We start from the raw sequence: 14,378 nt of genomic DNA on the forward strand, positions 1-14,378 counted from the left end.
GATCGTCTGGCTTTCACTAGCCTTACTCTATTGCAGGGTAACACTAATGCACGCCCAGGCCTAGATTTTCCCCAGAAACATGCTGTGCTGACCAGCCCTTTTTTGGGCAATACAAGTTCATATAAAGGCCTTTCATTCTATTAATAGACATGAAAGGCACACTACGTGCGATCCCAAATGGAGGTTCCCAGGCACTTCCATATAAACACAATGGATTAAATAAAATAAGTTTATTAGCTACAGAGAGAACGGAAGTGAGCATGCAAGGAGGCCTAAAAATCCGAAAGAATTCCAAGAAAAGTAAAGACAGAACACAACTAAAGCTTTGCTGAGCAAACTACATTACATTCACAGCAAAGTTTCTCTCACCGCATGCTCTCAACAGTTTTTATCAGCCACGTGTCCTAGGCCGGGGCCCCATCTTCTGTGTAATAGCTGCTTCCCGTGTTCCTTCTGCTGCAGTGAATGAATGGACAGAGTAATAGGAAGGAGGAGGAGTCCTTTGGGGTGTCTGCCCCTTCTTTGTAAAGTCCTGTCCCCACCTTGAGATGCATCTCCTGCTGGGGACAGGAGACAGGCAGCGTGTGTAAGGGAACTCCAGGCTGGTTCTTTGCAAAAATAGGGTTTTTAGGTTTGGGGGGAGGAGTTTGTCCCTGCCCCTTTCTTGCCAAAGTATGGCCACTTGGCAAGTGATGACCCTGCTTGTCGACACCAAATGAAGGCATCAGATTGTCTTTCCTCTCTGATTTGGCCACTCCCCAGTCTCTGGAACACATACGTTTAGAACTTCCCATAGAATGCAACCACATGGCTATGTCTACACTCGCGGCTTCTTGCGCGAGTAATATGCAAATGAGGCTAAGCATGGAATATCGCTGAGCCTCATTTGCATACCTAATGAGCCACCATTTTTTTCAGAAGAGGCTCTTGCACAAGAAGGAGCATCTACACTGCCCCTTCTTGCGCAAGAAAAACCCTCTTGCACAATGCCGTTCTTCCTGAAAAGTAATAGATGTAACGGCATTGCGCAAGAGGGTTTTTCTTGTGCAAGAAGGGGCAGTGTAGATGCTCCTTCTTGCACAAGAACCTCTTCTGAAAAAAATGGTGGCTTATTAGGTATGCAAATGAGGCTCGGCGATATTCTACGCTTAGCCTCATTTGCATATTACTCGTGCAAGAAGCCGCGAGTGTGTGTCTAGACTGGCAAGTTTTTCCGCAAAAGCACCTACTTTTGCGGAAAAACTTGCCAGCTGTCTACACTGGCCGCTTGAATTTCCGCAAGAACACTGACGATTTCATGGAAGATTGTCAGTGTTCTTGCAGAAATGCTATGCTGCTCCCGTTCGGGCAAAAGCCCTCTTGCGCAAATGCTTTTGTGCAAGAGGGCCAGTGTAGACAACGCGGTATTGTTGTGCGCAAAAAAGCCCTGATCGCGAAAATGGCGATCGGGGCTTTCTTGTGCAAAACCACGTCTAGATTGGCACGGACACTTTTCTGCAAAAGTGCCTTTTGTGGAAAAGCGTCTGTGCCAATCTAGAAGCTCTTTTCCGCAAATGCTTTTAACAGAAAAACTTTTCCGTTAAAGCATTTGCGGAAAATCATGCCAGTCTAGACATAGCCCGTATGTTTTGCCGTGATATTACTGATCAGCAAATTATGAGGGTTTTTTTTCCAATGAGGACTCACAAGACATACCTGGTACAAGAGGGTGTGGGCACAGGGGTACCGATTGTCACACTCGTTCCCAAAGTAATGCAGGTATCCAGCCAAACAGGCAGAGTTGATGATGGGGACCATGAACAGTCTGAAAAGACTCCTTTGCTTAAATCTGATGCTTATAGGAAAATGTTTGTGTTCTGTGCAAAAGATCAAGGCTGTAGCGTGTGTGGAAGCCACCACACAGATGGGAGGTTGATGGTGGGGCAAGGACGCAGTGCGCTCGGCTGGAGGATCTGGGGGAGCACGCTAATGCCCCCTCGAGCTCAAAACATGCTTAGTGGACAGGAAGCCTAGGTTCATAGTGGAAGGTTAATGAAAGACAGTCATGGAGGGACAGAGAGACCCCCTCGCTGATGAAACTCCGTGAAACCCTGAAAGGCAGGACAACCTGGCTTAAAGTTCTCCTGGCTTATGGCCGAGATCCCTGGGCAGACACAGGAGAGATTGGAATGGCGGGTCATTCGGGATCTCCAGGACATCAGCTTTGCCACTCACCTTAGGAATCAGTGCACTGTTTTGCCATAAGACAAAATTCAGCCCCTCTTCCTGGACCCAGCCAGGGGGGAGGTGGTAGGGACAGTGCAAAAGGGTGTAGCTGCAGGGAGAAGGGGGGAAGGCTGTTAAACTCAGGAGAGCTGTCTGTCTGGAAACCGGCAGTGGAGCCAAACAGGGCAGAGGAAGGAATCCGGCTGTGTCCATGCAGCAGCAGGGAGTAGTCACACAGGCTCAGGCATAACATCCCTGAGAAGCAGCGGCAGAAACCCAGGCTGAGCATGGGCAGATGGGCAAGCCGGCTGCAGAGACTGCGGGGAGAGAAGCCCTGGAGAAGGCTAAAGCAGCAGGGTGGCCACTGCTGGATGTGGGGACAACTTGTCAGGGCGTGGCCAAGAAACCTGAGTAACAGTCCACCCTATGCCGGGATGGGTGAGAGCAACAGGATGGCCCCACCAGCAGAAATGGGTTCCTGGTATATGCACAACCGTGGCCTTGAGATGCAGCCTGGAGGGACCCTGCCAGTGTGGGGCATCCTGACATCCCTACCTTGGCACCCCAGTGCACTGGAGCTCCGGAAATATGGCTGGGTTAAGACCAACCTTGCAGGGGGACAAACCTACTCTGAACCCAACACTCACAGGGTCATGTGCTAGCTGACCTTAGGCTCAGGACGCCTGGGGCTGCAGCCAAAATGGGTGGTGGATCCCTTCTCCTCATCTCTCCTTGGAAGACAACAGGGAGGAGATAATGGCAGGAGCCAGTTTCAAACCTGAAGGTTCTGGGGGTGGCCAAAGGAGGAGGGGGCCACATGAAAATGTCCCATGGACACCCTGCTAATGGCCGTCGCCCAGGCCAGACTGAAGGGGGGACATGAAGCTGCTCTGCCCCATGCTGTGAGCGCTGTACGCTTGCTTAGCGACTGTGCTGTACGCCTCTCGCAAGCGCCAGGGAAAACGGCTACCAGGGAAAGGAGCACCATGCCAGGGCACCTTTAACTACGCACAGTGGGCACCAACCTCCCACGTCAGAACTAACAGCAGCCCTGCTCAGTTCGGCCCCTGAGGGAAAAGAGCCTGGACGAAGTGGGAATCTTCTGTCATATTTTTATGAATCTTGTGTGCCTCAGTTTCCCATCGTACAGGAGAGCCGACAGCTTCTGCGGGCCCCCAGCAAAATGGAGGGGGGGGATGGCTGGCTCTACGCTCCTGCAAGGGGTGGGGCCTCGGGCTACAGGGTCAGGGCTGGGGCAGCCAGCCCTGGGTGGCATCCAGACTGTGGCACCACCACCCCCCATTCCTCAGCCCCGCCCAGAGCATGCAGCACAGTGCACCCGCCTCTCCAGGCAGCCCTAAGAGCCACCCGGAGCATGCTTCTCAGTGCTCCAGCAGCGATTTAAAGGGCCTGGTGCTCTGGGTGCTGCTGCTGCCACAGTAGCAGTGGAGGGAGAGAGAGACCTTGGCTCCTTTGAAACACCAGGCCCCAGGACTACTGCTCCCTCCACCCACTGACGCTAGCCAGCATGGGAGTGGGGGAGAGCTAAAAGTGCTCTTGGATGGCAGGGGAGGAGGGAGGTGTATGCATGAGAGGCCTCGCTGTCTGGGCCTCGACGAAGCAGGCTGTTAGGGAACTGATTGTAACAGACCTGGCTCAAGAGAGGATCCTGAGGGACAATGGGAAGCCCCAGGGACTGGACACTGGGCAGCCGGCAGGGCTTTAAACTCTGCCTGGAGCCAAAGGACGGGGAGGGGACGGACCAAGAGCGTGCTGCTGGGAGAACCTCAGCGAAGGACGCCAGAGTGAGACGGTGCCGGAGGTGGAATCCGCCGTAGTGAGGCGGTGGTTGGCTCAGACGTGGCCAGAAGGATTGTGCTTTAATGGTACTCTGCCTGAGCTACCCAAGGACTCGGAAAGCGCTGTGCCAGGGGACGAGCGAAGCTGCTCTGGTTGGAGAAGCTGTCCCGCGTCACTACAAACACTGGCTGGCGCAGAGAGGGGCACATCTCTACGCAGGCACCAGGCTCTGTTGCCCTCACTGGACAGGACTCATTGCATGAGGCGGAGTGGCAGAAACCCAGAGGCTCTATCTAGGAGGCAGTGAGGCTGCATGACCAATCCTGGAGGAAGAATGAGGTCCCTTGTGGGGCGAGAGGCCTCCAAGGCAGTAGCTGTCTGCCTTGGCACGCCGTGATACATCACGTGACTCCCATACCATTACATTCATATGCCGGTACTGCCTCTGTCATGGGCCACTCTTAAGTTTGACGCGTGAACAGTCATAAACCAATCCAGAACGAGGCTAGTGGGGTCAAAATCAAAACAACCATGGCAGCTAGCGGGAGATGGCCATTTCCTGCTTGTGCCAGAATTAACATTTTCAGACAGTAGAAACTAACATTAAAGCGACGTATAAGAACTTCGGACAAAAGCATGCCCGGGGGGCAAAGCAACACACACAAATAATGATTAATCTTTTCTGCTCATTCCCAAATAGTCCTCCCACATGCAGGTCACTTTCTCAGCAGTTTTTAAAGGCCCTATAATTAATTATAATGCCATTCCAGGTGCAGCTCATTCCAGCTTTAACCCTAAATCAAATAAAAACAATGAGAAGTCTTGGGGCACCTTAAAGACAAAGGCTGTGTCTAGACTGGCCAGTTTTTCCAGAAAATCAGCCGCTTTTCCGGAAAAACTTGCCAGCTGTCTACACTGGCCGCATGAATTTCCGCAGAAGCACTGACTTCCTACTGTAAGAAATCAGTGCTTTTTGCGGAAATACTATGATGTGCCCGTTCGGGCAAAAGTCCCTTTTGTGCAAAACTTTTGCACAAAAGAGCCAGTGTAGACAGCTGAGATTTGTTTTGCGCAAAAAAGCCCCGATCGTGAAAATGGTGATCGGGGCTTTTTTGCACAAAAGCGCGTCTAGTGCTTTTGCGGAAAAGTGTCCGTGCCAATCTAGACGCTCTTTTCCGAAAATGCTTTTATCGAAAATTTTCCGTTAAAAGCATTTCTGGAAAATCATGCCAGTCTAGACATAGCCTAACAGATTTATTTGGACATACGCTGTCTTGGGTAAAAAGTACTTCACCAGATGCAGATCTGACACTGTTTCCCTGGGCCTGGACAAAGACGTTAACTGGATGTCACAATATAAAGCCAGCCTTCCCTGCATTTAATGCCTCATTTTTACATCAGAAGCTAAATATGGGGCACTTCCAGCCCACTTAACTAGCCTCATTAGCACAGGTCTTACAATTGATAGGTACCTTTTTTTTCTCCCCCCTCCCTTATTTTTCTGTCAAAAACTGGGTTCCTGTTATCTGGGGTAGTGGGTTTTACCCATGAAAGCTCATGATACTATATATATATATATTTAGAAGCTTCATTCTGCCTTCCTCTTTTTCCCTTTGATTTTCTCATAAACTCTGCTCCTTGTTTTCTACCCCCCTCCTTTTTTCCCTTCCCTCTCCTCCCCTATTTACTTTGGGTCTGCACATCCTAAACTCAAAACTCCGGGCATCTGAAGAAGTGAGCTGTGCCCACAAAAGCTCATGATACCATCTACATGTTTTGTTAGTCCATAAAGTGCCACCAGACCTTTTTTTGTTTTTTAGGTTTATATAATACATATTTGCTAGTCTCTATGGTGCCTGAGGACTTACTAATTGATTTTAAAGTTACAGACTAACACTGCTACCCCTCTGAGATCGAATAAATCTGTTAAACTTTATGGTGCCACAGGACTCCTTGTTGTTTTTACAGATAGGGTATGTCTACACTACCCCGCTAGTTCGAACTAGCGGGGTAATGTATGCATACCGCACTTGCTAATGAAGCCCGGGATTTGAATTTCCCGGGCTTCATTAGCATAAGCGGGGAGCCGCCATTTTTAAATCCCCGCTGCTTCGAACCCCGTGTAGCGCGGCTACACGGGGCTCGAACTAGGTAGTTCGGACTAGGGTCCTATTCCGAACTACCGGTACTCCTCGTGAAACCGCGCTACACGGGGTTCGAAGCAGTGGGGATTTAAAAATGGCGGCTCCCCGCTTATGCTAATGAAGCCCGGGAAATTCAAATCCCGGGCTTCATTAGCAAGTGCGGTATGCATACATTACCCTCCTAGTTCGAACTAGGAGGGTAGTGTAGACATACCCATACAGATTAACAGGGCGACCCCTCTGAGCCCTAAATCCAATGTAAATGTAAATCTAAGGCTTGAATTGTACGTCTTTTTTATGTGCCTCATCATCAGAGGCTCACTGCAGCATCTTGCATTCATCAGAGTCCGTTGTCTGTGTTTACATTTTATCCCTCTTAGCCTCGCTGTGGGGAATGGAAAGTGAAGCGCGCACAGTATGAGAGGCCTCATCCTGGAGAGCTAACGCATGGACTGGCACCAGCTCCGAGGCACGTTGCAGTACCAGGGAAGGTGGGTTTTTCTGTGCTCATGTGTCGTTTGCAAAACGCTCCACAGCCCGCCAGGAGGGGCCTGCTGGCCCAGCAGTGTGCCACAGCACAACAGTCGGGAATCACTGCTACAAGGGACCGTCTAAAAGCCAGGACACAGCGCCACCAACCCTGTAGAAGCAGCACCACTGTGCATGCCCTGTTACCGCCGAGCATTTTAGCAGAGCCATTTGGCGAGCAGGGGATGGGAGAGGAGCTTGAGTAGAGGGGGGTGGGCTGGTCTCCCCACTCCAATCTCGCCACTGGCGGGGAGGGAGTATTTCCCTGACGTGGGGCCGGAGCGCGGGCTGGAAGCTAGGGCAGGACTTGGGGCAGGAGCTAGGGCACTCAGGGGCGGGGCTGGAGGCAGAGACCAGCTCAAGGCAGCAGCAAAGGGAGCCAGTGGGGCACTCTGATCGGAGGCGAGGGGAGATTCTCTGGGTTCCCAGCTGGAGAACGGGGCCTGGACTAGTCAGAGCCTTAGTAGCCCCAATGGGGTTGCCAACCGGGCATGCAAACCCTGCCCCTTGGCAGCACGTGGGGGGAGAGGAGCCGGCAGAGGGGCAGACAGACCCAGAGGGAGGGGTCTCCTTAGAAAAGCCCAGGAGGGAGTCGTAAGGGAACTTCCTGCTAGCGAGAGAAGAAGCGGGGATCCACTCGGAGCTACTCAGGTCCCTCTGGAAGCTGGCGATGGGAGGTGCAGGGTCCCCGCCTGAGGCCTCGTTAGCGGGAGGACAGCATCATCACAAACTCTGAGGAGAGACAAGCCGGGAGCTGGAGTGAGCGAACGCCAGTACCTCCCACTGCACGCCCGGCCCAGCGCAGCCCGAATGCACTGTCCTGGGCTACCCCTCCACCCCCGCCCCAGACTGTACGCCCCCCACGGCTCTCCCGACCCCGCTTCAGGCTGCTGCATGTTGCTTCCGCAGCACAGGGCCTGAGGTTGCAGGGGGATGTGGAGAGCCCGGCGAGGGCTTGGAACAGCCAAAGGGCAAGGACAGCCCCACCCCCCAGGAAGCAGGATGCTGAAGGAGATTGTCCCCCTCCACTCCAAGCACTCTCCTGTGCCCCCCCCCCCCATCCGAGCTCTGGCTCCCTCCTCACCTCCAGCCGATGCCCACCCCACATAGCAGGCAGCTCAACCCCCAGATACCCCCTGCTGTCCCCAGCCATGTGAAAAACTAGCCCTCCTGGACTATAGAGTGTTCCTGAGGCTGGAGGGGGTGTTTAGCCCCAGGGACTAGACCTTATAATAGCCCTGGGTTAAGGGCCCAGCACACAGCTCCACACAAGGGGGAGATCCCAGAGGGGACTGGGGTTGGCGGGAGGGGGAATCACAGGAAGACACTGGCAGGGAGGGAGCACTGCAGGGATGAGTGCTTGTTGGGGGAGCAGAGGAGGTCAATGGAGTCCTGAGATAAGAGAGTCCCTGAGGGTCCGCGAGTGGGGGGAGGCAGGGTTCTCTCACCGTCGAAGTCGACGTGGCCATCCCCATTCAGGTCAACGTCCTGCAGTATCTCCTCCACCTCCTGGGATGGGACCTGCTCCCCCAGCAGGGCCAGGATGGCATCCTTCAGCTCCGTGCTGCTGATCTCCCCGTCCCCATTCATGTCAAACTAGGGGAGCAGAGAATTGGGTGAGCACAGGGTGGCCCGGCTGGGGGCGGGGTGCTCTCTGTGTCCCCGCCCCTCTTCCCTTAGCCCATGTCCCCCCCCCTTCTGCCTACACCCCCATACCTCGCGGAAGGCAATCTTGAGCTCACGCACTCCCACCATGTGGGCCGTCTCCTCCCGCAGCTTCGGCCCCATCATCTCCACGAAGTCCTCAAAGTCCACGCGCCCGCCCACTGCGTGAGAGACACGGCGATCAGCGCCCAGCCCCCACCGCAGGGAGAGGCCCCACACGGGAACTGTGCTGTGTGAGAGGCCGGGGGGGGACGGCTCTCAGGGGTGGGGTCCATAGGGGAGCCGAGTGAAGGGAGGGGGTCTCTCTGGGGCAAAGGCAGTGTGAGGAAACTGCAGGGTCTTTCTGGGCCACATCCCACAGAGGGAGCGATGAGAGATGGGAGGGTATCAGGGGCAGGGGATGGTTCCACAGGGGGGCCCATGTGAGACGTGGGGTGGTCTCCCTGGAACACAGGCAGGTCCAACACAGGGAGCTGTGTGAGAGATGGGAGAGTCAGGAGCAAAGAAGGGTCCCATAGAGGAGCCATGTGAGAGGTGGGGGGGGGGAAATCTCTGGGGCAGAAGCAGGTCCCACAGGGAGCAGTGAGAAGGGGTGCAGTGGGGGAGGAACCTTTTGGGGTACAGCCAATCGCCTCTCCCCCCCCCCCACTTACTCCTCATCTTGATGTGCTGGGAGATCTCGATGAGCTCCATCTCGGTGGGCATGTAGCCCATGGTGCGCATGCAGGCCCCCAGGTCCTTGTAGCTCACGAAGCCGTCCTGGTCCGTGTCGAATTCCTTGAAGGCATCCAGCAGCTCTGCCATGGAAGGAGCCAGAGCTGCCCTCAGCAGTGTGGTACCCAGGCACAATGCACCTACCCTGGGCGTCCCCAAGGGGCTCCGGAGAACCCGACCACAGCGAGTTGAGAGCTGGGTCAGAACTATCCCAAGGGCCACCAGTGCACGGGGGGGGGGGGGCCTCCCTTGGCCGCGGCACTGATGCCCACCAGTGCTCTGGCACCAGGACTCCCAGGGATGCATGGGGAGAGGTTGCACGACTAGCCAGGGCGCCCCCTAGTGGTTGTTCTCCTCCTAAGGGGAGCAGTGCCAGGGGGGGCTGTGCTACCCAGAATCCTCTGCGATCGGCTGGGTTTGCACGGAGACAGCCTAGCACAAGATGGAGTCACAACTGTCTGGGAACATCTAAAAAAATATAAATCCAAATGAACTCGGCCGCCCCGCAGGGCGGCAGGCACCGTGCCTTTCCTTGTGTTCCTGGCTCTTGACCCACACGAGCGGGGCATGGCTGAGACAGGCACAACCCATGGCCCCATCTCTGAGGGGGCAAACAGACGTGCCTGAGCCCCAGTGCCCCCCTCCAGAGGCAACCCCCCCCCCACCTCCACTGCATCCAGGGCTCCTGCCAACTCACCATCCAGCTCTATCGGGGACAGATCCCTTTCCTAGGGGCAGAAAGAAAAGCAGGTGGTTAGCGCTAGGGATGAAGGGGGATAGATAGGCCCTTGGATAGGCTGCCTCGCGATGGAGCTGGTGCCCAGGATACCCCCCATACGCTCCACCCCAGGAGCCATGCCAGCGGGGCAGACAGGATCAGGAGCTAGGGCAGGTGAGAGCAGGAAAGGGCTAAAATTGCCCCGGGTAGAACAGGTCGCCCCCCTCCCAAAGCGAGCAGAGATGGAGGAGAGGGGCTCCGTGGCCAGGTGTATCCATGGCTGCCAAGGATTCGGGGAGCGCAGGGCTAATGGCCCTGCTCTCCTAGCCCCCCACTGCCCTTGGGAACTTGATCCCCTCAGCTTCCCCACAAAGGTGCCAGCCGGGAGCAGCGGGGGCAGCACGGGCGGAGTCACACATATCAGCCCCACAGCGGGGCCGGTGCCCCATGGCAGCCTGCCTCAGCCCGTTGGCCCCCACACGGCTCAGCACCTGGGCCAGGCAGCCCTCCTGCCGGAGGAGAACCAGTGCCCCCTTGAGGGGAAAGGCCCCAAGCCCACTTCGCTGCCCCCCCGGGTCAGACAGTCCCCCTGCTCCAGGGCTGGATTGGGGCTGGTGCCCACTAGAGAGGAAAGGCCCCGTGTCCCCTTTGCTGTCCCCTGAGCCAGGCTGTGCTGGGGGTGGGGGCGGATTGGAGCCAAGATGATTTTGGTTGGGCTGTGATATGCTATTGGTGAAATGGGCCCGGGCGGGGGGAGGCATCTCATTGGGGGAGGGTGATGTGAAGGGTACAGCCTGCAGGGGAGGGGGCAGGAGGGGCTGTCACCGGGTCACCTTCATTTAGAAGCCACAGAAGCGGGTGAGAAATCCCAGCCCAAATTAACCGGCTGAAGCTGGGATTAAGGGGATTGCAGCAAAGCTGTGCTCTCCCTCAGGCCCTGGGCCTGGGTCAATGGCGAGCCCCTCTCCCACCCTACACGCCTGCCCTCCCGCAGGCCCTGTTCTACTCCTGACACACTGCCCTCCGCAGGGCCCTGCTCCCCCTCCGTCCCCTGAGAGGTCCAGCTCTGCTCCCCCATCTCTGGCAGGCACGGCCCTGCCCGCCCCACGCAGGAGATAATGGGATTGGTAGGAAGGGCTATTTATACTGTCTAACCGGGGTGACAAGGTGCAGGCTGCAGGGCCGCTGTTAAGCCCCATGGGCGCCGAGCCATGCTGCAGCCCACACAGCCACCGTGGTGGTGGGCAGAGAGGGACCCCAGGGGCTTGGCTCCTGCCCTCCAGGCTCTCAGCCCCCGGGAGTGATGGGCACCCAATGGGGCTTCCCTGAATTGTGTCTGGGAGCGAGGATCCCTGGTCCACCAGGGCCTGCAGTGCCCTATCCCCACCACCCTTGGGGACTCTGAGTCTGCCCAGCCCCTCCGTCTCTGGGGGAACTTGGGGGTAGGGTGCTCCCCACAAAACCGTGCTGCTTCCCATGGCCTCATCCTGCTCTGCCCCCCTGCCCAAATCCAGCTCTCCTTGGGTACTTCTACACAGCAGGGCTAAATTCGCATGAAGCTATGCAACTCAGCTACCGTACCCACTTCACAGCCATCCTACCCTGCTGTCCCATCCCACCCTAAGTTCTCCCACCATGATCATGCTCATCCAGCCGTGGCCTGCCCACCCCACCCACACAACCCAGCTAGCCATGTCCCGCCTCACCCCAACCAACACCGTCCAACCAGTCACGCCCCCCCCCTCACTGCCCCCTGCTGCCGCTGCCCCTCCTCTCCCAACTCACCCCACACCTCACCTGCCCACCCCTTCTCACACCGCAGCCTGGCCCTCTCCACTTCTGTATTCCCCTGGCACCTTTTTACCCGCCCTGCCCCGTCTTCGTGCCCATGTTCCACCCACCTTCCCAAGCACTCAACCCCTGGAAATCCACCCCCCTCCTCCTGTACCCACACACCCACACCCTCCCTCAGCATCCATATCTCTGCTGTGCCCTTGTGCCTCTATGTCCTGCCTCATCCCACTCTCATGGCCTCATCCCACTCTGTCCCCCCAGCCCATGTCCAGCTCGCCTTGGGTACATTTACACAGCAGGGCTAAAGATGGATGAAGCTACGCAACTCAGCTACCTCAATTGCGTAACTTAAATGGAACTAGCTAAATTGGACACAGCAGGAAGTGGAAGGAAGAGCCCTCTTCCTCCTATTTCCCTCACTCCTCGTGACATGAGGGTTACAGGAGTCGGAGTAAGACGTCCTCCGCTTCAACATTATTTAGAAATAAAGACTTGTAGTGTAGACACGCACAACGTTATTTAGGAATAACCTCAGTCATACCGAAATAACACTGCTGTGTAGACGTACCCCTTAAGTCCTCGTGCTGTGCCCCATCCCTGCTCCCACTCCCGTGTACCCATCCCTGCCCCACATCCAGTGCCCCCATGCCCCACCTCAGCACCCTTATGCCCAGTCCTGTACTGGCACCCCCATGTTCTGCCTCCCTGGTGCCCCCATCCTGCTCTGCCCCCATCCCAGCCCCTGGCCCACACACCCTGCCGAAGACGGTGTTGAGGAAGGGCGAGTAGGCCTTGGTGGCATCAGCGTGGGCGTCAGAGTGGTGCTTCTTGTTGTGCTTGCGCCCGTGGCTGGAGTGCAGGCTGCTGTGCGACTCAGAGCTGGGGGTCTTGCTGGCCTTCTGCTCCTCCTTGTCTTTCGGGGGTGCCTGCCCTGCCTTGTCCGGGTCCTGCCCCTCTTTGCGTGTCTCCGACTCGGCCTTACCTGGCCGCTTGTGGGGCATGAGGCCGGGCACTGAGGCGCAGCAGCCGGCTCCGGGACAAGCTGCTCCAAGATGGGCACAGAGCGAGGGGACCGGACGGCAGGGCCTTAAGAAGGAGTCAGAGAAATCCTCTTATTTCCCCACCCCCGCCCCCAGGAGTGCCAGGGCTGCGGGGCAAAGCCAATTAGCTGGGATTACAGGCAGGAAATGGGCAGCTCAGCCACTCCAGCCCCACCTGCATGGACCGCTGACCCCCACTGGTGCCCGAGGTGTGCCCTGGCTCCCTGTCTCTCCGTGCTTCCCTCCTATGGCTCTCCCTTCTCCTTGCTTCCCTTCCCTCACCACTACTCACAGCTCCCTGTCCCCTTCCCACCCACGGTCCATCCAGCTCTGTGTTGCCTGCCCAGTGCCTCCTCGTCCATGGCTCCCCTTCCCACAGCTCGCCTGTCCCCCACCCACTACCTGCTGTCCCCACCTCTGCTCCCTCACCCCCCGTCCCAGTTTTCACAGCCTGGCCTAGAAGCTTCGCTGTACACCCAGCCCCACACACCCCTGGACCACCGCCCAGTCCTTCTTGGAGAAACTGGGGTCCCCAACTGGGTGGGGCGGGTGGTCTGGACAGCATAGGCTCCTCCCCCTCCCGCATGTCACAGGCGCTCCCTGCTGCAGAGGGCAGGGCTGGGCATCACAGGCTCTTCCCCCTCACTAGTGTCACAACGCCCTCTGATCGGAAGGGCGGGGCTCGTCAATGCAGGCTCCTCCCCCTCCCTGGTGTCACAGCGCCCTCTGCTGGGGAAGGCCCCCTATGTCAGACAGAGCCACTGCCTCTGACTATCCAGTGGCAAAATCCACTATAACCAAGATATTCTTCCCCTACAGTGTCCATTGCTAACACGTCTCTTGTATCCGTGATACTGGTCAGACACAAGTATGCTCGTAAGGTTTCGCAGCAGGGCTCTTGTTGATCCCCCTGGAGCTTCCCTGTACCACCTTCCTGCCTCTTCAGAAACCCTTTCCCCTCTTCTCCTCTCTGGGGTTCCCTCCAGGGGCAGTCCCTGATGCTTCCCAGAGTCCGGGCTGCTCTCTGCTCCAGGCTGGCAGCTGCTAGCCAGGACACTGTCTTCCGTTCCAGGGGTTAATTCCTCTGCTCTGCTTGAGACCATGCTGCTTTCCCCTGCTCCCTGGCTGTTGGTATAGGCCGTTCCCACTCCTGACAGCACACCACTTCTTCCTGCTCCACTGGAGCTGATCTTCTCTCTCCGGCCCTCCCCGTGGCTTCTTGGTCTTTCCCATTTCCTTCTGGGATCACTTAGCACTCTGCACTTTCCTGGCAGGTCGCGGCATTTGCAGCTATCATCAGTGTTCGGCTAACGTTTCCCTTCTGCTGCCACACACTCCAGCAACCCCACTTCAGGGACCCACCAAACTTCCTCAAAATAGGGGGGGGGGACCATGAGCACCTGAACTGTGGCACTGTCCCTTTTTTCAGAGCCTCCAGCCTCCACCTGCTCCTCCCTGTCCCATCCCTCCCTCCTCTGTCACTCACCTTTATGGCTGATAACAAGTGATCCCCCGTTCCAGACCCTGTCTCCAAATGCAATAAAAGGCACAGGAATTTTCTATTGTGCCAAGAGATCTACGCTTCCTCCTTCCCTGAAGCATGTCACAGACCCTGACTATCCATTCTCTGACCGGAGAAATAAATCTGGTCGCCACTGTCTCTTCCCCCTCAATGTCTTTATCATTCACCTTTCATAAATTCCACACCCACTTCCCATGGTGGAGACCTCACAACTCTCCACAGGCCTTTCCCAGGTACCTCTACGTGAA

At 56.5% G+C, this 14,378-nt stretch overlaps 1 protein-coding gene across 1 annotated transcript; it reads right to left on the bottom strand.

Moving 5' to 3' along the window:
* Positions 1–6,845: 6,845 nt before the first annotated feature.
* CABP4 (calcium binding protein 4) lies at positions 6,846–12,630 on the bottom strand. Its single transcript, XM_006129254.5, has 6 exons — positions 12,324–12,630; positions 9,754–9,784; positions 8,996–9,139; positions 8,394–8,503; positions 8,126–8,273; positions 6,846–7,409 (listed from the first exon to the last, which is right to left on the bottom strand). Exons 1-6 carry the CDS (start codon positions 12,567–12,569, stop codon positions 7,381–7,383), a joined length of 708 nt encoding a protein of 235 aa, XP_006129316.3. The 5' UTR covers positions 12,570–12,630; the 3' UTR covers positions 6,846–7,380.
* Between the last annotated feature and the right edge of the window lie 1,748 nt (positions 12,631–14,378).

Source organism: Pelodiscus sinensis, chromosome 5 (assembly GCF_052426305.1).
Source record: "Pelodiscus sinensis isolate ZL-2025 chromosome 5, ASM5242630v1, whole genome shotgun sequence".
Lineage (NCBI taxonomy): Eukaryota > Metazoa > Chordata > Testudines > Trionychidae > Pelodiscus > Pelodiscus sinensis.

What these genes read in the sequence shown, in the direction of transcription:
- CABP4 (XM_006129254.5), bottom strand. Translation starts at nt 12,569, where the DNA reads ATGCCCCACAAGCGGCCAGGTAAGGCCGAGTCGGAGACACGCAAAGAG. An exon ending in TCAAGATTGCCTTCCGCGAG is followed by an intron (nt 8,274 to 8,393) that starts GTATGGGGGTGT and finishes CTGCTCCCCTAG; the next exon opens with TTTGACATGAATGGGGACGG. An exon ending in TGGCCACGTCGACTTCGACG is followed by an intron (nt 7,410 to 8,125) that starts GTGAGAGAACCC and finishes GTCTCTCCTCAG; the next exon opens with AGTTTGTGATGATGCTGTCC.